The sequence below is a fragment of the Aspergillus affinis genome (genome assembly GCF_023601865.1).
Source record: "Aspergillus affinis strain CMG 70 chromosome Unknown NODE_30_length_300691_cov_86_450199, whole genome shotgun sequence".
In the NCBI taxonomy this organism is placed as follows: Eukaryota; Fungi; Ascomycota; class Eurotiomycetes; order Eurotiales; family Aspergillaceae; genus Aspergillus; species Aspergillus affinis.
The window spans coordinates 238,727-263,080 of record NW_026515811.1 but is presented as its reverse complement, the minus strand read 5'-3'; the positions used below and the strand labels follow the sequence as shown (position 1 = coordinate 263,080).

At 50.2% G+C, this 24,354-nt stretch overlaps 6 protein-coding genes across 6 annotated transcripts; 3 read left to right on the top strand and 3 right to left on the bottom strand.

Moving 5' to 3' along the window:
- Window positions 1–61: 61 nt before the first annotated feature.
- On the top strand, window positions 62–1,910 carry KD926_006117 (putative C6 transcription factor RosA-like; the record flags this gene model as incomplete). Its single annotated transcript, XM_053099094.1, has 4 exons — window positions 62–115; window positions 176–483; window positions 544–771; window positions 827–1,910. The coding sequence occupies 4 exons, from the start codon at window positions 62–64 to the stop codon at window positions 1,908–1,910; spliced, it is 1,674 nt and encodes a 557-aa protein (XP_052957178.1).
- A 2,743-nt stretch (window positions 1,911–4,653) lies between these two features.
- Window positions 4,654–5,797, top strand: KD926_006116 (putative 26S proteasome-associated ubiquitin C-terminal hydrolase; the record flags this gene model as incomplete). The annotated part of the gene is made up of 3 exons (XM_053099093.1): window positions 4,654–4,695; window positions 4,810–4,904; window positions 4,984–5,797. The coding sequence occupies 3 exons, from the start codon at window positions 4,654–4,656 to the stop codon at window positions 5,795–5,797; spliced, it is 951 nt and encodes a 316-aa protein (XP_052957177.1).
- A 363-nt stretch (window positions 5,798–6,160) lies between these two features.
- Window positions 6,161–8,580, bottom strand: KD926_006115 (putative choline kinase; the record flags this gene model as incomplete). The annotated part of the gene is made up of 4 exons (XM_053099091.1): window positions 6,161–6,796; window positions 6,848–6,991; window positions 7,039–7,558; window positions 7,610–8,580. The coding sequence occupies 4 exons, from the start codon at window positions 8,578–8,580 to the stop codon at window positions 6,161–6,163; spliced, it is 2,271 nt and encodes a 756-aa protein (XP_052957176.1).
- A 1,856-nt stretch (window positions 8,581–10,436) lies between these two features.
- Window positions 10,437–12,675, bottom strand: KD926_006114 (nonhemolytic phospholipases C family protein; the record flags this gene model as incomplete). Its single annotated transcript, XM_053099090.1, has 8 exons — window positions 10,437–11,000; window positions 11,057–11,259; window positions 11,323–11,433; window positions 11,483–11,869; window positions 11,919–12,042; window positions 12,099–12,363; window positions 12,414–12,496; window positions 12,556–12,675. 8 exons carry the CDS (start codon window positions 12,673–12,675, stop codon window positions 10,437–10,439), a joined length of 1,857 nt encoding a protein of 618 aa, XP_052957175.1.
- A 940-nt stretch (window positions 12,676–13,615) lies between these two features.
- Window positions 13,616–15,781, top strand: KD926_006113 (uncharacterized protein; the record flags this gene model as incomplete). The annotated part of the gene is made up of 6 exons (XM_053099089.1): window positions 13,616–13,811; window positions 14,039–14,355; window positions 14,421–14,578; window positions 14,671–14,865; window positions 14,927–15,383; window positions 15,497–15,781. The coding sequence occupies 6 exons, from the start codon at window positions 13,616–13,618 to the stop codon at window positions 15,779–15,781; spliced, it is 1,608 nt and encodes a 535-aa protein (XP_052957174.1).
- Window positions 15,782–15,932: 151 nt separating this feature from the next.
- On the bottom strand, window positions 15,933–17,213 carry KD926_006112 (HNH endonuclease signature motif containing protein; the record flags this gene model as incomplete). Its single annotated transcript, XM_053099088.1, has 3 exons — window positions 15,933–16,373; window positions 16,431–16,747; window positions 16,811–17,213. 3 exons carry the CDS (start codon window positions 17,211–17,213, stop codon window positions 15,933–15,935), a joined length of 1,161 nt encoding a protein of 386 aa, XP_052957173.1.
- Window positions 17,214–24,354: the final 7,141 nt, after the last annotated feature.

The following is a 24,354-nucleotide window of genomic DNA, read 5'->3' as shown; positions in this document are numbered from 1 at the left end:
ACATAATGGCCGGTCCCGGTGGTGGTCCTCCTCGCAAGAGCCACACCAAGTCCCGCTTCGGATGCAAAACGTGCAAGAGACGACATATCAGATGCGACGAGAGCTTCCCGCAATGGTAGGTAAACCTTGGAGATGCAACTCTGCGGTTTGTGGCTGCACAGAGACTGATTCCCAGGACAGCCGAAACTGCACCAAACACAACTGCCGCTGCGATTACATGGATGTCGCTACTGTCCACGACGAAACATCCGCCACGCGCAAAGTCCCCGACCTTCTCATGTCCGCCGAAATCGAGGTGGAAATCAAAAACTGGCACATCACCGGCGTGCCTCCCTTCCCCGAACTGGTACACTTCCCACGCAGCGGTTGGAGTCGGCTATCGCGAACCGACCTCCGCCTGATTCACCACATCATCGGACTTTCGATCGATCTTCATCGTCGCGGCTTCAGCAACTGCACCATCTGGGCGCAGAAGATGCCATCGTAAGGCAACCGGATACCTTGAACTTGGGTGGCTCTTAGACGTACTAAATAGTCGAGCAGATTTCTCTCCATCGCGCTCTCCCACGATTTCGTTATGAGTTCGATTCTGACACTGTCGGCTTCCCACCTCGCCTGGATCACTCGAAATAAAGAAACCAAACAACTGGCCTATCACCACCGCGGTGTTGCAATTCAGGGCCTGCACAAGGCGATCGGCGCCTTTTCGAGGACAAACTGCGAGGCGATTTTGGCTGCGTCTATTCTTCTCTCTTGGCAGGCTTCCGAATGGTAGGTATCACTATGAGGGTAAATCTGAAAGAGGCGAGACTGACGACTTTTTTAGGCAAAGTTGGGCTTCTCTGCAGCAGGGCCTTACGACGGTTCTGAATTCGATGCCTCCGATGTGGAAACAGGAATCGGAGTTGGCCATGTTCCTAGAAAACCAACGTTATCTAGGATGTACAAATACCCCAGTCATGACTGGCTATCAGTTCCAAGATGAGGACTTGGCCAGCCTCGACAACACTATCTTGGCACTTCAAAACGTACAGAAACGCGTCGCTCACAACCCCGAACACTATCGCCGGATCGGAGAGCTCCTCGAGTTTGTACGCCACTTCCAGCGAGATCTCTTGTCGCAAACCCCCGAACAGGCTTTTGAGCGTGTGCAGCCGCTGCGTCGGTGGCTGTTTTGGTTGCCCCCGGCCATGCTCCGTGGCGGAAGTGCGGATTTGGGAGCTCTTGCCATAATAGCTCAGTTCTTTGGTATTGGCGTGACGTTGGACAGCCTGTTCCCCGACCTGGGAGGGGCGTATCTAGGCCCGCTGTCTGTCGCACCGATTGAGGAGATCTACCGGATTATCGTCACACGAAGCGCGGCGGATCCGTTCAACCCCGACTTGCAGGTTGCCTCCGCTCTGATGGAGTTGCCGCGACATATTGTTTCCAAGTACAAGAGCCGTCTCCAGTGGTCACCGCGGACTTCGATCGACCATTACTCGCCGGCACCCCCGAGTCCGTACCACAGCATCCAAGATTACCGTCTTGCCTCTTCTTCCTCTCCGTCCTCTACTTCCGCCACCTACGCGCCCTACACTCCGCCTTTGCAGTCACCTCCGGCAGTTACGATTGCCAGTTCCCCATTTGATGTGATGGGGGCGTACGTCACAGCACCGGGCACCCAGAATCTCTATCCACCGTCACCTCGGCTACTTTCGGATCCTCGCGAGGATCTCTCGGATTATAGCCACAATAACGGTTCACTTCAGCATTCGCCCGCCTTCCCACCGCCGTACATCGACGATGTGGTGTGCGGGGGAGTGGATACGTCGCTGGGACTGAACCTCGAGCTTTACGAGGAGCCCCATCCACTGGTCGGAGGATTCAGCGGGCCCGAGCCCGTTTGGAACGGAAGCATCTGCACGTAAACAATAGCGCAGGTGATGTTTATTTTTAGCGCATTTTATTTCTTTCTGTTGTTCCTTTTCTTTTCTTCCATATGTCTATTTATACCATCTGACCGAAAGGACATTTTGATTGGGTCTGAGCTTGACTTGCATTAACTTCTACGGCGAATAGAGAGGATGGGGGCTATTCTATCTGACATGGGGCCTGAGTGGCAATCCGTGTGATGGTTTTTTTTTTTTTTTTTTTTTTCTTGTTTTTTCTGTCTGATTTCCGGGATTGGAAATTATTTATTTCTGTGAATTTGTCTCGCATCTCTTGAATACTCGTTATGATACCGCGATGATCTCGGGGGTGTGATTAAAGGAAAGGAAACGACACCAATGAGCGCATGGGAATTGATTGATACCAGGATTTAAAATGTCATTTTCAAATATTTAGCTAATTCAGTATATACCCTACTTTGGCGTCAGAATCTCTTCGTGTTCGATATGATTATAATTATGATCTTCATGATGCAGCATGAATTCTCAATCTTCCGTTCCAGTACGGAGTATTAACAGTCCAAGGCCAGTAGAACTGAGGATAGAATAGGATAAAAATAGCCCGAATGGACCCTGATCTAACCCCATGAAGACCTGAAACGACCGGATCGACGAGACGATCTCTTAGACTCGGAATGGCTCGGGGCGGAATGTGTTTGAACTGTGAACTGTGAACTCATGAACGCTTCATTCTGGAGTTAGCTCCTCTTCTCTTCTTCTCCTCCCCTTCCTCTCCCCCTCCCTTGGCATGACCACGAAATGGGGGCCATCTGGAAGTAGTCATGATGATCCGCACCACGTGGGCATCGGATATATTTAGATCCTGCACTAACTTTAGGTGCTCGAAATCGGACGAGAGGGAGGGAGGCATATCTCTCCGTCCAGTCAGAAGACAAGCACATTCCATTTTCCGTCAGAAGTTAGTAGGTATAACCCCTCTTATTTACCGGGCGTATACTGGACCCTAGACACTAGATACTAACTACGGGAAAGGCAAGCGAGAACTAAGGGATGATGAGCACTGCAGTTTGCCTGATCTGATTGCAATGGATGATGTATTGCATATACACTAAGGTAGCTATACACACTCCTAGCGAGTAAACCATAGTGAGTCTACGGCACACGGGGAATTTAGATCCAGGAACGACGGGACCAGCGAGGGGTGAGTACGAGGTCTATCCTTGACCTTGTAGCTTTCAATACTGAATGCACTACACCGTATGGCGTATGCAGAGTTGAACTTAGGCTTAGACCCCACGAGGAGAAGAATTTACTCCCCGGCCCCCTCCCCCCTCTTTTTTCTCTCCTCATGATACTGATAGGTTGATCATAGGGGTAGGGCACTAACTACATAGGTAGAGGAGGTCAGGTCAGGTCAGGCCATGTGGTTCGGTTCATGCATGCAGACATGGATGCATGTCACTCCTTCCCTTTTCACTTTCCCCTTGGTCCTTGTGAACAGGGTATAGACTTCCTGGACAGGGATTAAATTAGGCGATTGACAAGGAAAAGGGAGGGCAAAAAAGGGAGGCGGAAAATTAAATTAAATCAAATCAAATCGAATTAAATGGGTGGTGAAGATTACTTACAGTACTCGGTTTCTTTTCCCTTGCCAGTTTTTTGTTTTATTTATTTGTTTGTTTGTTTGTTTATTTTTTCTTAGTGCCTGTTTGGTGCCTCGCTTCTCTGCTCGTATCTGCACCTGCACACTTGCACCTGTGGATGTAGGGAGATGTCGGATGATGCATAACTATGATTATTTAGTATATATGGTCTGATCGGTGGAGATGTCACGCTTAAGGTACCTACATACACCGATAGATTACTTACTTATTCAATACATAACTACCGAACCACCCGCTCCATCCCAATTACTAGACAGGGGTAAGTCCAGGAAGTAATCCCTCGCCTGAAAGACGATCAGTTCACTAATAGCAATATCACATCTACCCCGTCTATAGTATCCTGTCCTCGGGATAAACGGATACCAACCAGCCTTGACATGCTAGACTATACTAAATCCGGAGACTCGTATCCGGACCATCGTGCTTTAATCTGATCCAATCAGTTAATCTTTCGATTTGGAGTACTTTCTAGTTCCTTTTCACTGTATTTGGGGAAGTTAGACCGGCTTAGTCTTGAGGTTTTTCTTTGTCTTGAGGATAGGGTGACGATGTACGGGATTTGGTTAGTGGGATGTGGAGGATGCTATGTATGGAATTATTATCGATTGGAGTGGAAGAGTTGAAAGGAACTGTAGTTTGCGAGCCCTGAGGTCTGGATCTCTGGAGGAGGTCAATGCAGGTGATTAGAGATTTTGTTTCGGTCTAGCAGTCGTATGTATATTCTTGAACAAAGCTTTCGATATATTGACATCATACGCTCTAAAGATACCCGCCCTACCAAATCCATAGTCACTTATGACATTGAATATCCCGACAACATATTCCCAAAACCATGTCGTAGAGGAAAAGGATATAGCAATATGAGATAATACTGTTATTAACCTGCCATGACTACTAGTTATCAACATGGCGATCACCGCTTACATAATCAACGAAATGACGTCGCTTAGTAAAACCAGTCAAACATCCGGCGTTAACTCAATTCGGCAAACCAGTCGGCGTCAAGTTCATCATTCCCTTCGAGCTCCATCTCTGTCCACCATCTTTCTTATTATCAAGAATAGATACACCAACTCATACCGTCGCATCGGATAATCATGACTGAAGCAGGTGGCTGGAGCACGATTGAATCAGACGAGGTATTCCTTCCCCTCCTCTCTGCTTTTGGCTCAGGAATCTCGACTGCGTCTACTTTAGCGCTGGGCTTGTGACAACAAATTTGGTCGATCATGGTTGACATATAGACATAACAGGGTGTCTTCACCTCGCTGATCGAGAACCTCGGTGTCAAAGATGTTCAATTCGAGGAACTGATCTCGTTAGATGCGGATACGATTCGTTCGTTAAGGTAAAGCCGTCCATCTACGCATCGTCATCTATCCCACCTCACCCAATCCAACTAACATATACAACCCAAACCAAACCAGCCCCGTCTACGGCGTCATCTTCCTCTTCAAATGGCTCCGCTCCCACCAACCCGAATCAACCGCCGCCCCAGCAGACGGCACCTACGACCCCTCAGCACCCGACTCGCTCTTCTTCGCCGCGCAAACAATCCAAAACGCCTGCGGCACGCAAGCCATCCTCTCCATAATCCTAAACCAAGATACCCCCTCCTCCTCCCCCGAAAACTCCATCCCGCCCATCGATATCGGCCCCGAACTCCGCTCCTTCAAAGACTTCACGACCGGCTTCCCCCCCGAACTCCGCGGCGAGGCGCTCTCGAACTCGGAAACCGTTCGAACGGCCCACAACGCATTCTCCAAGGCGAGTCCGTTCGTCGACGAAGTCGCTCGAGGACCGAATGACGGCGAAGGCGACGTCTACCATTTCATCGCGTATACGCCCGTCAACGGAAAACTGTACGAGTTGGACGGTTTGCAACCGTACCCGATCAACCACGGAGAGTGTCCTGCGGGCCAGTTTCCCGACAAGGTGATTGAGGTGCTGCAGCGGCGGATCGCGCGGTATCCGGAGGGCGAGACGAGGTTTAATTTGATGGCCGTGACGCGGGATTTGCGGATCCGGGCGCGCGAGTTCGGGGATCAGGAGATGTTGGAGAGGGAGGAGAGGAAGAGACGGGATTGGGCGTGGGAAAATACGTTGAGGAGGTCGAACTTTGTGGGATTCATTGGGGAGATCATGAAGGGGGTTACGGGGATGAAGGAGAGGGAGGGGAAGTTTGATGAGTGGGTGGGTGAGGCGCAGGTGGAGACGCAGAGGAAGTTGATGAGGGGGTGAGTCTTATTTTGGTTTGGTGATTGGGGATGTTGGGTTTACGGGATTGGGTTAGATGGTATGATCGGATGGATGAGTTGGTGGTTTGTCGATACCAGGTTGATCTACTGAGCATTATGGCGCTTGATCTACCGATGCTTGATACTCCGTACATTCTCGTATTAAGACTAGTACTTAGTTACTGATGCTGTCTCCCCAGACTCCTGTATGTACATGCACCGATACCAGAACATGAAAATGAAAATGAAAACCGTGAGATAAGCGCCGTATACCATGCTATTGAAATCCTGTTGAAGGAAAAGAAAAGCATTCGTCATGATCATAGTCATCATCACATCGACATCCCTCGTTTGGCAGCCAGTCAGGTTAATACTCAATAACCCGAGATTTGACTTGTTCAACCAGAGCTGCAGGCAATTCGTCTTCGCGCACCAGCTTCATCGACAGCAGATCCGCCCAGAAGAACATGGCCCGGTCCTGCGCGTACGCCAGGTAATCGAATTCATCCGACTCTTCGGCCTCGGCTTCCGTGACAGACGACCCGGTTGAGTGGGTGCGTTCGGTCTCCGTCGCCGAGTCGTCATGGCTGATGTGCGTGCCCGCTTCGTCGGCGGCGATGCCTTCCTCCATGCCCGGGGCTTTGGCTTGGACGATACCCCATGCCACCCACTGCGCCGAGTTGAAGACCCGCCACTGTCGCATTTCTTTCATCAAGGATTGGATTTCTCGCTCAGTCTTGGTTTCGTGAGCCCTTTCAGTCTCAGCCGCGTTCTGAGCTTCCATGTCCGGGCCGTCGTCTAGGCTAAATGGTGCCATAGACGTGCTGGTTGAAGACATTCCGCGCATGAGCGGAGTGATGGACGGGGAGGCCTGTCCGGCCAAAGCCGGTCGGTGAGTGAGGTAGGCGCTGATAAAGCGACGCTGCTGCTCCGGTGTCGGAAAGGCCTTGTTGTTGCATGCCCAGGACCGTTCTGGGTCGTGGTAGTTGTAGCACCACTCCGTCTGGGTTGGTCAGTCATAATGGTTCACGTAAGAGTTCGTAGACACACTCACGAAATGGTTGGCGAATTCAAATCCTGGAGTGTTCGCCGAAGCATACTCAAAATCAATGACTACTAGCTGCTTATGCTCATTCTCCGGGCGAAGCAGTGGCGATTCGGAGCTAGGTTCCATCCGCAGAAGGTTGCCGTATTGAGTCTGTCAAATTAGCCATGTGAACAATCCAACTCAACCAGGCCACTCACATCATTATGGGCAAAAACGAGCTGCCGCTTGATCTCATTGATCCCACCATGGCTGGAGACGAGCCACTGGCGATAGTTATCCACAGCCTTCCTGAAGGTAGGCCATGGGACCCCACAAACGAACCCTCGCCGTCTCCACGGCTCTGAGAGTGCCTTGATATCGTTGGTTTTGGAGCAGATCTCTTTGTCCAACCAGTTGGTGACCTTCTCGCACCGATCAACCCATTTGTCCCAGTTCTTGAACACCATCGGTCCGCCCTCTCGCTCCTCTTCCAGCAGGTCAATGCCCTCGTGGAGCTCTCGCATACGCTTGGCAATCTGCTTCATGGTAGCGGGATCCCGCAGATCTTCAAAGGTTAGCGGACGGGCATTGAAGTATTCTTCGAATCTGCCGTTGATGAACGTCCCAAGCACTTTCGGTCCGATGTTTTTCTTTCCGAGCCGACGAAGGATCTGCAGTTCATTCTCACGATCGATCAAATGATCCACCTGTGGACCGTAGATGCGCAGTAGGAGTTTGCTGGGGGAAAGTCAGACATGGCTCGAAAACGGCAGAGTACTGAGAACTCACGATGGGGGCTTCCGCGGCACCAGAGTGTATGAGCCGTCCTCGGCCTTGGGAGCCGGGATGTTCTGCGGTGGAGTGACAACATATACCGCGTTGGTCAATGCACCGCTGAGGCGAACGACCTCAATGTCACCGGCATACTCCATGGGAAGCTTACGCCACCCCTTGAGTTGCAGAGTATGGGTCAGGCGCATGATTTCGGTCTTGAACACCGTCCATGCATCCCGGTCCTTGGATCGCCTAATATTGGCGCCACTCTCACTTTCCTCGTCGTCTGCAGCGCCGCCAGTGTACGCGAGTGTCTTGGAGTTATCTAGCACCGCATCAACACTTGGGGCTGCCGAATCAAGGTCCGGATAGTCCGATTCAGACGCAGACCCTCTCCGCAGCCCCTTGGACCGATGACGTCGGCGGCCTGTGCGTTGGGTAGGTTGCTCAGACGCGCTGGTATCGCTGCGAGTGGTGGCGTATTGGAGGAGGATTTTCTCCAACCGATCCAAGGCAATGCCATTTTCCGCCGCGGGAGAAACGGTTTCTTCCAGGGGATATCCATCTACGACGGCCTCGTCATCCTCGTCGTCTCCGTCGCTGCCAGCCCCGTCCGTTTGTCCAAAGGCCTTCGGCTTGAGGTTCTTGCGCTTCGCCTGCTCACGCCGCAACCACTCGTACACCTGGTAAAACAGGATGCTTTGAGGATCCTCGTGGCCGTTCCTCCCACTCGAGTCTTTTTCATCCCGGGTTACAGGTTCCGTTGCGACGCTCGAGGTCTGGCTGGTCAAGGCTGCGGGGGAATACATAGGCGGTCGCGCCGATGATTTCTTGCTCAGCGAAGGGCGGTGCTTGCGGGGGGAGGCTCCATCCGTCGCGGGGGTAGAATGGCCATTTCCGGTGACGTGTCGGAATTTCTGGTACGCAAGGTCTAAACCGGTTCCCAGAATCGGGTTAAGTCCTTGTCGCGATTGATCAGAATCCATGAACCTTAGGAAGCTGAGGAATAAAGGGAGTGGGAATGAAAGAGGCGTGTGCAGAGGAGAGCGGACGAGGGGAGGGAAGCATGTGGAGAGGACACCGATAAGGAAATTGGGTAATTATGAACACAGTCGCGATGGGCCATCTAATCATCTGATCCGGTGTGGACCTCGGAAAAGAATGGAAATGCTACTCAGGCTACAAAGGAAAGGGAAAGTTGCGAGAAAATAAAAAAAGGGGCTTGAAGGATGCACGGGGAAGCCAAGGCTAAATTCAATTTCAACCTACCTTCAACGTCAGGACCAGAATCACCGTTCTGGTCAGTGAAGGAGGGCATGTCCAGTCGCACAGGCGGGGACAAAGAAAATGTTCCAGATCGGAGGCAGACCGAAGTTCTTGCCAGATGATTCGGGGTGTAGTGTGTCGCACAGGGGAGTGATGGCTTATAAGGACTGGAACGGAGGCCCGCAAAGAGGGCACTTGGACCAGGGACGGGATTGCGAGGAGACCCTGAATGACTTGCGGATAGAATTTGCTTGACCGAGAGAGCGAACGGGTGGTACCCGAATGATGGTTAGGCAGGTAGCCAAAAAAGAAAAGAGAGAAAAAAAAAAGCGAAGACCGGCTAAGTGGGGTGGATCGATAGGAGCGATCCAGAAATCCAGCCAACGGTCGGAGATAATCCCACAAAAAAGGTGTCCACCGGGAAGTCAGAAGCTTGGTAGGAGATTCAGAAAGGAAGTATGGAGGAAGCAGAGCCTGAAGTGGTGATATCACAGTACAGAGGTCGATGCAGGACGATGAAAGTAAAAGAGCATCCGTCCAGGTTGCAGTCAATGCAAAAGAGAAGGTGGCGAACTGACGAAATCTTCCCCTATCGTCGATGAAGAAGTCGGTGAGCTCAGGTGACTTGCCGCCACCAATCCGGCAATCTGTCACGGGCCACTTCACGGCCTCGTTGTTTGTCGCTCTTGCTCCGTTTCCTCGCTTCTCGTCAACTTTTACACGGTCATCTTCAAGCCTCAAATCTTACTCCGCACATAAGAGTGCATATGACGGGTGAATCCCCCGGCCATAGTGGCTGACCTGTCCGACCAAGTATGCTGCCAGATCCACCTTGTTTGTCCCCCCTGGAACCGACCAGGATCCAGAGGGGGATAGGATATTTCCTGGTTGGTTGTCCATCTCTGATAGATGATAGCATAGATAGTATAGATAGACAGATACTCCGTAGATAGAAAGACCGGGAGATGGATCCTTTGAATGGATCCAACAACCTCGGCGATTTTCCATCCGGCCCGTGGTACGGAATCAGGTACGAATCCGGTCATTGTCGCTTGGGGAAAGACGCTGATGGAGAAACACTAGCCCTAAAACAGCCGGTCTGACTGTGAAGTTATTATTATTATCATCTTCAACAAACACTCTAGTCCTCCCGTGAGGACATGAGGCAGTCAGATGCTCGGCACCATACACAAACTCGGTCGCGCAGGAGTCATACTGGTGAACTAAGATCATCATCCCGATGATCCAAGTAGGCCGGGTCTTGTCGCACAGGGAAAATGAGCATCTTATTCGACGAAATCATATTGATTTAGGCTGCAAAGGGCATTTGGTGGTGAGTTGTTGCGGAGAGAAGAAATAAAAGGAGGGGAGGAGAACGAAAGGCGCGCGTCTTATTTTCCTGGCGAAAGCGGGGAAGGCGGCCTGAGGCTGTCATTCCTGCACATGATCCCCCCCTGGCCCGTCTGCACGTTGACATATTCCTGCATTACGTGACACCCTTAGTCTGCCTGGTTCAGTCATAAGCATGAGGGTTTCTACGGAGTACTCCGCATCCGCCATCCCCATCGCTCGAGCCTTAGTGATACGTCACGCTCCACACCCGATATCCTTTCCCGGCCTCGTTGACTTCGGGCGCGCCCTCAACGAACGTGGAATCCGCATACTGCAGAGTATACCCCTTTCCATTCCCAAGGAATGTGATTGTGATGTCGGCCGCCTCCTCGCGTCGATCCGATGCTAGCAACGCTCCGTGCGACCCTAACCATTTGCCATCGAGCGCGCTGGAGACGTGGAAAAGTTGGCTGTCCTCATTACCAGAGTGGTGAATTACCCAGCGTTGGCTCATCTCTCGATGGTCGGGATGAGCGCGACTGGTACTGATCCGGCTGGCATTGCCTGCGTTGGTGAGGGCCTGACCGAACCGCTCAAATACCAAATACCGGCCTTCGGTCAGGTATCCTACACATTCCTTGTATCCGTCTTCGAACCATAAGGACTCGCTGATGTTTCCCTGCTTGCCATAAGGCACCGGAGGACGTTGACCAACGTGTGCTGCCACACACTTGGCTGTGCCCACATATTTCCCGAGAAGCGTAGGAGGCTTCTTCACATCAGGAATGTCGGGGATACTAGTATCAGGCTGATCACGAAGGTTAGCCACTGCTTGGCATCATGGCTCGAGCTATTTCAACCCACATGGTTCAGATCCAACGCGCTGACAAGGTTGGACATGTGTTCTCGACGCCAGTGAACCATTTCATCGGTGCGGATGTTCTTGTATCCCTTGGCCGTCAACCATTCCTCGAGAAAGAGAATCTGGGAGTTATGGTCGGCTCGTTCGGTGAAGACTCGATTGCCACGAGTCCACGGAGACACCATGTAAAATGGAACCCGGACGCCTACGAGAATTGAATTTATCAGTATCATCTTCTATATAGCGGACCTGACATCGAAAGGCTCACCAGGTCCGACGTAGATCTTTCCGAATTTCCCATACGGATCCTCCATCCACTCGCCCGGAGTATCCTCGGGAGAGTGGAACGGCACAACATGGTCTCCAAAGCCTCCAGATTCTGTCGTGGATTAGCCGACGGCCAAGCACAAAGCGAGTCGGGTCCTTACCGTCATAGCTAATCATCAACAGAGTGGATGAGTACTTGGGGCTCTTCACCACTGCATCGACAACTTGTTTCTGAAGCCACGCGCCCTCTATCGGCATGTACGGCGGATGCTCTGACAATTCTGCCGGACCAATGATAAAACTTACCTCTGGGAGAGTCCCGTTAGCAGCGGCCCCGTAGAATGCCTCAAGTCCTAATGTTGCCAATCCCTTTTTGGCTAGCGGAGAGGTCGCAGACGCGTTTTGGAATTGCTCAAACCAGGCAAGAGGATTATCATCGAAATTGTCTGTTTCCTGGTATACCTGCCACGAAACACCTTCTTTTTCGTATACGTCGAAAATTGTCTTCCACTTAAGAGGGTAGCAGTTGATCTTACGGCTATCGCAACCTGACACAAGTCAGTTCAGAAAAAGAGCTGCCCTGATTTCTTTCCTCACCAGGAGTTTCGTTATTGTCAATATAAACTCCTCCCTGGTCTGGCGTCTGAGGGCCGCCCGGAACATTGACCGAGCCGCTGACCAAGGTGACCCGGTTGGGATTGGTAGAAGTCACTTGAGATTCCTGGAGACAATTAGCTAATGTGATAGTGATCATTCTATCCTACACTCCACTCTTACCTGATACATATCACCCGTTGTCCAACCATCGGCAACGGCAAACTGAACGGGCACATCATTCCGTTTGAGATAGCCCCAGCTCCAAGGGGTGTTATTTCTCGCCCAATTGTCATTTAAATCATGGTTCAATGATGCCTGGTTCTCTTCGTAGCCGTTACTCCCGGCTACCATGCACTGAATGGCATCGTTCCAGTATCCACCCCTGTACCCAAGATACCATGGCAACAGTGTTTTTGCCTCCGTGGACATATCGGGGTCCACCTTTCTAAGTGATTTTAGCAGTGTCCTTGACATCTTGAAAGTGATAGAACTGACTGATGCCAAACAGGTATACCATCATCATTGACCTGTACGTTCGGATCATTGAAACCACGGACTCCAGCCATGGTACCGAAGTACTAAATTCATCATTAGTTCAATGTTATGACGTTTAGCAAATGAAGTTTAGAGCCCATACATTGTTGAATGACCGGTTCTCCTGCATGAAGATGACTACATGCTTGATGTCCTTCAAGGTATCGGCGCCCACCAGTCCGCTCCAGAGAAGCAGGACCAAGGCACCCAGTAGCATCGACATGAGGGGACTGGGTTCTTTTTCTTTCCAGTGGACAAAAAATCTCCGAAATGTTGGATGCCCAAGCGGGGATAGTATTTCGAAAGGACCGACAGGAAGGATGGTTTAAATATCGACCGGATGCATAGTTACAATGCAGGCATTATGTATCGGCTGTAACCGATGCAACAATGATCTGTCGATTTAGTCAATAAGATAACAAACAAAGAATTGGATGCAACTCGAATGAGCGTGATGCGCATTGCAAATCGGATTCGACGCGTCAGAGGAAGAGTAACCGAGACATAACACTTGCATTTCAGGGTGTTAACTAGGTCTGACGGAGTCCTCGGAGACCCTGGCGAGCCATTGAGGCGTCAGAGATTGATTAACGGAAAGGATTATTTGTCCTCAGCCCAGACCTAAGCTTTGAAGCTAAGGTAGGGGGAAAGCGACAATGTGGGAGATGGAGACACCGTCGCCTCGGTTGGAGCTGCGGACAGGGCACGTGCTGGGATGGATGGTGCCTGAGGACTAAGTTAGTGGATTCCTTCATCTTACGGGGCTGCGGTGTTGGGATGGGTTTCACTGCAGATCAACGCGCTCAATGTAACCTTCTCCACTCGAACGGATGACGGGAGATAAATACGTTGATAATGAAAACTCGTTCTTAGGTGGAAGATGGTAATATTAAGATCATGGTTTCGATGACTATTTTGATCAGGCAATAATCGGACTTGAGTAACGAGGCCTTTTAGCGGACATGGAGCGAAGACCCAGTCGTCGAAAGAAAGCTCGCCAGCTCGAAGAACATTTTATGTTAGAGGCCTCACGGTCCAATGGCAACGATAATCAAACAGCAGAGCGAGAAAGCCGCAGAATGTATAGAACATTGCTCTACCTGTTGATCGTCTGCTTTTTCATAGTGCTTGTGTTTCTGTATCAGTCCAGTTTCGGGGCTCATATGTTCTCACAGCTAAAAATCCCTGCCCAACTGACTTCTCCGCGAGCTGGAGATCCAGACGCCTTTCGTCCAAGAATAGAACTACATCCAGAGGACCATGCATACCGGGATTCAGTCACACAATATTTCGAATGGAATGTGACATCTGACTACTTGCGTCTAGACGGAGTACTCAAGCAGGTCTATCTCATTAATGGTGCGCAATCCAATTCCATCCATTATACTAGCACTTCTAAGTCGGTATGAATTAATAGGCTTATTCCCCGGTCCCACAATCGAAGCTCGCTCTGGCGACACTCTTACAATCAATGTAACGAACAACCTACAAGTGCCTATCTCAGTTCACTGGCATGGTCTACACATCCCGAGTAATCCACGCCGTCGCTAGCTTCAAATCCATAAAACCAACTAACAGCCCGATAGATCATATGGATGGTGTACCTGCCGTGACACAATGGCCCATCTCTCCCGGGTCAATCTTTACCTACCGTTTTACAATCCCCCTCGACCAAAGCGGTACCTTCTGGTACCATGCCCACTCCGGCGTAGCCAGGGCAGACGGTCTCTATGGGGGAATAGTCGTACATGCTCCCGTTCCCAAAACCGCTACTCGCGGGCGCATGGCTCGACCATTGGTTTTGTACGAGAAAGAATTCCTTCTTCTAGTTGGGGATTGGTACCATCAACCTGCGGAGGAGGTTTTAGCTTGGTTTATGAGTATTGAGTCATTTGGAAATGAGGTATGTTTCGATCGAGCTAGGTATTTACATGCTATGGATGATAAGGAGCTAATAGAAAAGACTAGCCGGTTCCCGATTCCTTGCTTTTGAATGGAGTTGGGGCATTCAATTGCTCAATGGCAGTCCCTGCTCGGCCGGTGGACTGTGTTCAGCAAGAGATGGATCTAACTTATTTGAATGTAGAAGCTGGTATGAGATATAGGCTACGAGTAGTCAACACAGGGTGAGTTTGCTTATCCACCTTTTGGCTCGGGTATTAGAGTCTAAAGAGTATTCACTGTGCTGCTGGTGGCTAACTCGCTGGTATGAGCGCAGCTCTCTAGCAGGGTTTACCTTATCCCTTGAAAACCACCTATTCCGCCTCCTTCAAGTCGACAATATAGACATTGAGCCTCAAAAGCCTAGCTCAGAAGTCGGGATCCTTTATCCAGGACAACGCATAGATATTCTCGTCGAGCCGTCTCATAACAAAGCCCTCCAGTCTTCATTGACAATCCACTTAGACGAAGAGTAGGTAGCCCTATACGACTTGGCTTGCAACCACTGACAAAAAGTACTCTTGATACTTTAGCTGCTTTAACATGCCTAACCTGGCCTTAACCCCTATCCAAACATTTCTTATATCTCATTCGGATGAGAGAGACCATTCTCATTCTCATTCTAATCCTCGTTCTCATGGCCTCATCAACGCTGATATCCCGCCCCTCGACATATCTCGCATTCCATCATCCCAAGAAGCCCTTTCCCGCCTTTACCAATCCCGCGGCCTGACCCCCCAAACCCATGTCGTGTACACGAAGGTCGAGAAACTGTCAATAAAGCATAACATCCCCTACGGATTCTTCAACCGTACGAGCTGGGCTCCGCAATGTGACCCCCCACTCCCACTATCCATACTTCCGAAAGAGGAATGGGACGAAAACCAGTTCTCGATCACTACGACATCGATGAACGATAGCAACGCCGACACCGTTTGGGTAGATCTGGTCGTGAATAATCTAGATGAGGGAGGACATCCGTTTCATTTGGTATTTTCATCCTTACCTCTTTCTTTCCTTTCTCTTTTCCATTCAAGATCTTTTTGCGTGGATAGACTAAATAAGTATATTCCAAACTAACAACGACATGATAAACTATTTAGCATGGCCATCATTTCTATATCCTCCGCGTCCATGAAGCTTCGATTGGATGGGGTTCATTCAATCCCTTCGAAACCAAGAATCCAAGTGGCCTATCCGATCAAGACCAGCACCCTGATGGGTATGATTTCTCGCACGCAATGCTTCGAGATACAGTGTATATTCCCCGACGGGGCTACGCAATTATACGCTTCCAAGCTAAGAACCCTGGTGTGTGGATGTTTCATTGCCATATCGTTTGGCATCTAGCGAGTGGCATGGCGATGCTGGTGCATGTTCTAGATTAGGGCTTCCTTATTCTATAGAATCTGGCTAGTTAGGAGGTGAAATAGTGATTGATTCATTTAACACTTGATGTGAATAGAGACCTAAAGTAAATCAACCAGGGAGCATCCGAAAATCATACAGAAATCGAAAATCAAGATGAAGACAATGTCTTCACCAGCCGCCAAATCGCAAGGTTGTTAGATGCCCTAAATGGGTTGATCCATCCTCTTTCACACCCTGCACCTCCAAGTCTTGCAAAATCTCATCGAGGTATGTAGCTACGCCACTCAGATGGATTATCTGTGCAATGATATGATGAATAGCGAGAAGCCGCGGAGAGGGCGCGTCGATGGTAGGACTGAATGTCAATGTGCGGGTGACTGGAAACAACGAGTCACGCAGACAGGCAAATTGCTGGATCGACTCAATCGTATATTGATTCGGTATTCCTGTCGGCTCGAAGCATATCTGAAAGTCACCAAATAGACGATGATACTTGTGCGCTAGAGTAAGAGCATTCGAAGGACTGTGGATCTTCGCGCCGTCAATGAGGTCGGAAACGCCGGGTTCGAACCAATCCAGCATGCGGAGTACGTTTTTCTTCGATTCGCTCTAGAACGATCTATGTTAGAAAAGAGCAATGTGTGATCTTTCTAGCTCAACACATACTATATCGAAGTCCCCGGGGGCGACCTTTGTTATGCGGTAAGGCAAAATGTGACTGATTTTCAGGTACGCAAATCGGATATGTGATTCGTTTTTCAGCAGCTCTCCGTCATTGTCCTTGCACTCCTCTCCTTGCTGGTCAAACCGCCTTTCAGCTTCCTTCTTGTCGAACTTTCGCGAGACCACACAGCGGCAGCGATCACGCTCAAAACATTGTTGCCGTAGGATTGAGATTGATTGTGGTGTGTCAGGAGACGAAGAAGGCTCTATCGAGGCGGCTAGTGACTCTGCTGTGGGCTGTGGTGTCTTTCCAGACTTGACTAAAGTAGCGCAGTTAGTTACTAAATGACCTTTGCACCATAAATTTATGAGTCCTAACGTACTTGGGAGAAGAAAGTGGGTAATGAAATTCTCAGCGAAATCTTCAATGGCGTTCGTAAGGTCGCTCTTCTGTTGTGAATCCCAGGAATCGAAATCGTCAAAGTATGATACCAGGGCGGCCATAATATCCGAACCAACGGAGATATCCGTGTTTGCAGATAGAACACCATAGATGTAAGCGAGAAAGAACATCAAGAAGGCATCTTTGCAAACAACATGCTGGAATGTGGCCTGGATGAGTATCGAAGGCTTGTAGCGATTCCGTGTCGTCCGCTCGAGGCCATAGTAATGGATGAAGGTATCGAGGAGGGAAGCTGCCCGTAGCCTTAGATGCGAGGGTAATGATAAAGGAGGAGTAGTATTCAATGCCTCGATAAACGAGGACTGAAATTGTTGAAAAGGCATTTTTCTGTACCCCGCAGACTCACTCGTGGCACTTGAGACAAAAAGGACAAAACAAAACAAGTCGGACTGCACGTGTCGAGTGCCCTTTTCAGTCTCCAAGTCACACCTCCCAGGCCCCTTCCTTCCTCCTTCTCTTTCTCCCCCTCTCTCATTGCCCTCTTCTGTTCTCTTTCCTTCGTTCTCGTCTTTTGAGATCTAGTCAACTTACACCCTTGTTGAACATATAGATAGTTCTCTCATCGTCAATTACACTGCCATTGCAAAAGACAGACTTTTATTTCCTATCTGGTAAGTGATAACTGTGTTGTACAGCCACCAAGCTCTAATATGCTTTAAATAGGTTTCATCCTCCCATCAGAGAAAAAGCCCACGATGCTTGCCCAGAGTCGAGTTCTTACGCTCCAGAGTCCCACAACATCGTCTAGGTCTACGCCTGTGGTTGCGAGGAAATAAATCGAACCTTCGTGCAATGCATTCCCTCCCGCGGGACCAATGTGAGATGCGAGCCGTTAGATCATCCAGTGTTTGAACATGTCAACAACCCATGCCCCGATCAGTAGGCCCAAGTCCCACACATCTCAGAAAGAGACTTCGGTCCCCATTATGGTTGTCAAATGTTGATCTCGTGATAGGAACCGTCATCTCACTGAGTCAGCTTCTGATGGATGAGAGAAGCTCGCCATACCGTAGAAGGATTTCCGACGGGGTTGGGAAACCGGGGCTAATGTTGCAAAATCCGAAATCCGACGGGAATCGCGCCTTGCCTGTCTCTTATCCTTTCTTCGACGTGTCAGGTAATCCCAAACCCAACCCTGTCATTTCATTTTCAATCTTATACTTTCTAGACAGCCATGGATTCCGATACAGCAGCTGTATCCGCGAAACCCGCAGCCTATGGACAAAGTGGCAATAACTGCGTTCGAGAAAAGTGCAGATGTATGATTCGAAATGCCATTGACGGTTGCGAAAGGTAACTGATAGCTTTCGGTTTGTATACTAGAAAGGCGTCACTAAAGCTCCCCACAGGTGCTTCCGATTTAGAAAAGAATGCCGCCCGTCCCCTACCATCAGCAAGCGGAATACCAAGCGCTCAACCGCTCCAAGATCCGCTTGGCTAAAGGCGAATGTCGACAGTGTCATTTCTCCATTGAATGAAGATCAAAATGGCCCTGATAAGCTGATTCTCCAAAATCTTACACCTACAAACCCAGGCGGACCCGCTGCCTTGGGGAAGACGGCTTGCGGAATTGACGATTCGTCCGCCACGGCAACCAGTGCGACTGGGCCCAATTCCGCATCACTCCACCAGTCTCCAGCTTTGAGTTCATGTCATGACTCGTCGGACGTAGAGTCTTCGTCTTTTGAAGCTGAGGATGCACTCAATCGATTCCATAATTTCAGTGCCACTCAATACCCTTTCATATACATTGCACAGATATCTCCGCCCGAGAACTTGAACAAACCGACCTTTTCTTTGGTTGTGTATCAAGGCTGTCTCCTGTCTCCCATCGTCTACACAAAAAGCACTCGGTTTTCGGGTGAGAGAAACAATTGCTCAGAGAATGCTGATTGAAAATGAGAGATCTGTCGACCTACTCTTGGGATTGCTAGTCTATATTGGAAGGGCCAACCCCCTGATGCAAGACCGTAGACCCTACTTCTCTCTATTTACCCAAATGGCCCAGGCTGTGGTATTCGATCTTGGTCTTAACAAGCCCATTCAAACAGAATCGGTCAATGTTCTTACATGTGACCCGAAGGAATCCAATCAGAATGGGCCTAATGCGCCAGGAGCGCCTAACCCCTCGTCAATGCAAATACGGACGATGGAAGAAAGGCGAGCTGTTCTTGGCTGCTACTATATTACATCGATGTGAGTCGTCTTATTCAGCCCCGCTAATTGAATTATGGACTGATCATTTTGCAGTATTGCGGCCTATGGACAGAGGATTGATGGACTATGCTGGACTTCCCACATGGCCCAATCTCTTCAGATGCTCACTGAGAAGCCCGAGTGTTCTCAAGATACCGTATTTGTTCTATTGGTTCGTACTCGATTGATCGCCGACAAAATGACCCAGCTGTCACGCAATGATAAACCTTCCAAGACGTCACCTCCACCTGTATTCTTCATGAGGGCCTTGGATGCTGAGCTTCAGGAGATACAACGCAATATTTCCAATGGGACGGAGCGAACAGCTAAAGTATATGACCGTATATGCTTTGGTTAAATTAGTAACGTCAGGCAGTTCCATACGCTAGCCAGCTCAGCATTCATCATACGCAGCTCGTTATCTGGGACAGTGCCCTCGTTAGTGGCAGCTCATTGGCTGATATGTTGACAACTGACCCTTCACGGTTGGAAGGCCTTTTCAAATGCCTTGAGGCCGCCAAGACGTGGTTCGATCTAGCTTTCAAGATATCAGCCACAAACTACGCATTTCCTTTGTTCTCTCCTCTCACAGACTTTATTTCTGCTCTGCACAAGCTTTCAACAGTGCAGGTATCTGGATGGAGCGTAGAACTCGTCAGACATACTTTAGGTTTGTCCCAGGTGCTCCAAAACTTGGCTCAAAATTTCGAACAAGCAAAGTCCCAGACAAGACTGGCTGGCGACTTTCTCGCCGGAGACATCTACGAAAATGGGGTCGCATTCATGAAATACATGAAGAATATGGTGGAATCTCGCTCGACGGAAGTATTTACTCCAGGCTCACAGGCTGAAGGCGTTGCTACACAAGAAATCGGCGCCGGGTACAGGGACCAAAATGATGAGGCAGTGATGTTTTCTATAGATTATTCTGATGATTCCTGGTTAACAGAATTATTGGCAACAGTGCAGTATTAGTATGGACGACAAAGCAACACATCAAATCCTTCCCACCATAGCACCATAAGAAATTTATCTTTCGTGGCCTAAATGAAGAGAAAAAGAATCTCGTCAACTTATTTAGTGCAATCTTCGCCATATTGCTGGACCTTTGTGGACCAATGAGTAAGCAGCAAATCCCGACGGATTTCGGGTTTGAGAGACATCAACTCCGCCAAGAATTTGTTGGCTAGGGGAGGAAATGTTCATATATAAACCCAGAGACTGAACTTGTTCCTCGCTTTCAATGTATTTGCTACTTTCTGTATCGTTCAACACTGAACGTGAACTGTCCTGAAACACCATGGCTGAGTCTCCCAGAGATTCCGAGAAACATGAGCCTCAATTGGAAGAACAACCTGATTCGAAATCTTTTCCAGATGTCTTAGAGGACTCTACTGATGCAAAGCCGGAGTTTCTCTCGGGCATCAAAATGGCTATGGTTATATCGGCTGTGACTATGATGGCATTTCTCACCTTGCTAGATCAGTCAATTATTGGAACGGTTAGTACATCCAGTGGCATTTGCGCACTGTTTAGCTAATAGAACCCTAGGCCATCCCTCGAATCACAAGCCAATTCCACTCACTCCCCGATATTGGGTGGTACGGTAGTGCATATCAATTAGCCAGGTAGGATCTGTGACCTTCGAACCTGGGGCAGAGCATTGACCCCTTCAGTGCCTCTTTGCAGCCGCTTTCCGGAAAACTTTATACCTATTTTCCCTTGAAGGTAACGTTATACTCCGCTTAAAAACAATAGCAGAGGCTTATATGTAATTTTACTGATTATTAGCGTTGACCAATGGACCTATCTAGCCTTTGTGGCGTTATTTGAACTGGGCTCATTACTATGTGGAGTTGCTACATCATCGAAAATGCTCATCATCGGACGTGCCGTGGCTGGAATGGGGGCTTCGGGCTTGAACAATGGTGCCTTGACTATCCTAGCAAGCATTGCTCCACCGGAGAAACGACCGTGTGAGTGCATATAAACTCCACGAGGAACATGAAGACTAACTTTCGGCAACGCAGTTTATATGGGAATCATTACGGGCGGTTAGCCAAATCTCGATCGTTAATATAGCAACCAACTAACAATGAACACCAGTCGCCCAACCTGGTGTCGTTCTGGGTCCGCTGCTGGGAGGAGTGTTCACGGAGCATGCTACTTGGCGATGGTGTACGTCTGTGCCACACTCCTTTTTCTATCTCATTTGGACTGACCTGAATAGGCTTTTATATCAATCTTCCTATCTGTGCTGTAATAGCCGGCTGCCTTGTGTTTTTCAAAATCCCCGAGCAAACGACCAAGCCCCCGTTTCTCTCGGTCTTCAACAAACTACCATCCAAGCTCGACCTCATTGGTTTTCTTCTCATTGCGCCCTCTGCCATCCAATTGCTCCTAGCTCTGGAGTACGGTGATAACCAGTTTGCCTGGAACAGCTCGACAGTCATCGGCCTCTTCTGCGGATCTGGTGCGACTTTCCTGGTGTTTCTTTACTGGGAGCACCGCCGAGGCAACGAGGCAATGGTTCCATTACATATGCTCCGGCAGCGAATTGTCTGGACGAGCTGCGTGAATCAGACCTCCATCATGGTCATGATGATATGCGCATCCTATTTCTTACCGACGTACTTTCAGGCCGTGAAAGGCGTTTCTCCCACGATCAGCGGGGTGGACCTCCTCCCTAGCATTATCAGCCAGCTGGAGGCATCCGTGGTCTGTGGAGCTCTAGGTATGTCTTTTCTCACGTAGTGCATGGCCTACCTTTGCTGAGCATTTCGATGTTTGTATAGTCGGCAAACTAGGCTACTATCTCCCATGGTCCGTCGCCTCAGGGACTATCACTGCTGTCGGTAATGGATTGATCTCCACGTTCTCGCCGTCCACATCAACCGGGAAATGGATCGGATATCAGATCCTTGTGGGCGCAGGCCGCGGATTAGGGTTTCAAGCGGTACGTCTTCCACCCACTTGCGCATGCGCCCTCCAACTGACATCTGACAAGCCAATCATCGCCATTCAAAACGCCTTGCCACCTGCGGAGATCGCCGTGGGTATGGCTCTTCTCATGTTCTTCCAGACGCTGGGGGCCTCCGTATTCTTGGTTGTTGCCAACGTGATATTTTCCACGAGTCTTCGAACGGAGATTCCTCGGTACACACCGGATATTGATCCCGAGGTAGTGATTGCAGCCGGAGCGTCGGCTGTGCGAGATGTGGTTACTTCTGCGGCGGCGTTGGCTGGAACGCTGCAGGCGTATGCAGTCGGCGTGGATCGAGTGTTCTACCTCGCTGTAGGGATTTCCGGGGTTTGTTTCGTGTCGGCATGGGGAATGGGATGGAAAGATTTTCGGAGAAAGGACCCCTAGATCGATAGAAGTGTTGCAAACTTTTTAGACTGTACGGCGTATAGACTCAAATATAGAACTGCCCATTACCAGTTCAGTCCAATGCGACAATCTAACTGGCCATTCCGGCCCCATCGACGCTGAGTCATCAAGTGCCCTCTCGTGACATCGAACGACCTCCATTTTCTTTCTCACTGCATCATCGCCATGGATGATCATTGGCGCTGGGAATCTGCTCAGGATCTTCCTGCTTCACGTCCGGATGCCGGGTCCGTCGATGGCGCCGCCCATCCGGACATGGACCGCTTCAACTGCTATCTAGGAGAAGAACCGCTCTTCAACTTGGACGGAGTCGATCATTCAGGACTATACAACAGCGCTTCCCATACCACTCCGTATGATCTCCAGCAGGATGCATGGCCTTCTTCGTGGACGACATTCGATCAACTGTCCGATCCGGCTCCCGTGCAGCTACTTGATGACAATCTTCACATTCCACCACCAGATACTATCCCTGATAACCCACCCGTTGCACAGAGGCCACTCACCGACGTCTCCCAGTGGCTAGACGGTGCCTACAGTCCGCCTGTCCCCTGCACCTATTGCCGCAGGCATCGTCTGCAATGTCTCATTATCCGCACCACCTCTGCAAACCCCAACCCCGTCACCGCATGTTCAAGCTGCGTGGCGCTCTTCCGCGAGTGCAGTCTCGCGCTGGGCAAGAAGCGACAGCCCTCGCGATTCGAGTCGCTCTCGCCTGTCCTCGGCAATCTTCACGGTCTCCGAGAGATCTGCGAGGATGCCCCTACCGCTACTACCGGTGACGCCAATCGTTCTACTCTGCCGGCCCTCGAGGAAGGCAGCAGCAGTCGCAACCCCGAGTCCAAGCAGTTCGTTCGCAAAGGAGCACGCGTCCTCCGTTCCTGGTTCCTTCAGCATCTGTCTCACCCCTACCCCACCGATGAGCAGAAAGCGGAGTTAGTTCTCGAAACGGGGTTCTCGAGACAGCGCATCTCAACATGGTTCGCCAACGCGCGCCGGCGCCAGAAACAAAAACAGCAGCAGCGAGAGAATCCCAACCCGCCCGCTTCCTCCGCGCGCATCTTCCGCGCGGGTTCTCCGATGCCTTCATCCTCATGGGTCTCCATGACGCCCCTAGAACGTTGGCAGGCGTCTCCGCCTGAAGACGACCCCGTACCTGAATCCACGATCCGAGACGCCATCGCCTCAACGGCCACCCCGACAGCGGGATCGGAACCCCAGTCCCAGACCCAGCCTCCGTCCGCCTCCTCCCAAGACGACTTCTCCTTTTTCGTCTCCCCCCAGTTCGATATGGACCTGGACCTAGACCTCGGCGGAACAGCCCTCGACACCTTCCTCAACCTCGACGACCACGAGACCTCGTCTCATCTGGACTCCTCAGTTTCCGGCTTCGGGAGCAGACGATCCGACGTCTCGTCCGATAGCATCTCCTCGGCATGGAGTCTCCAATCAGACGGCGGAGTGCCGTTACCGATACCTGCTTCTTCGCATCTACGGCGTAATCGAAACCGTTCGTCTTCTTCGCGACCTCTTCACCGACGCTCTTCTTCGCGTCGGTCGCTAAACTCTCAATCCGAATCCACTCACACATACCCTTATCAATGCACTTTCTGTCCGCAATCCTTCAAGAAGAAAAACGACTGGTCTCGCCACGAATCAAGCGTCCATCTCACATTGGAGTCGTGGGTCTGTACACCTAATTTATCAGATCTATTCCCTCCTCCCCCTTCTTCACCAAAAGGTCATGAACAAGAACAAGAAGAAAACCAAGACCACGATCAACCACAACTCTTTCCAATTCCCCACCACCCTCATCCTCATCCTCAATCTCAGGGGACCAACCCCCCTACCGAAATCGCACCCACCCAACAACCAAA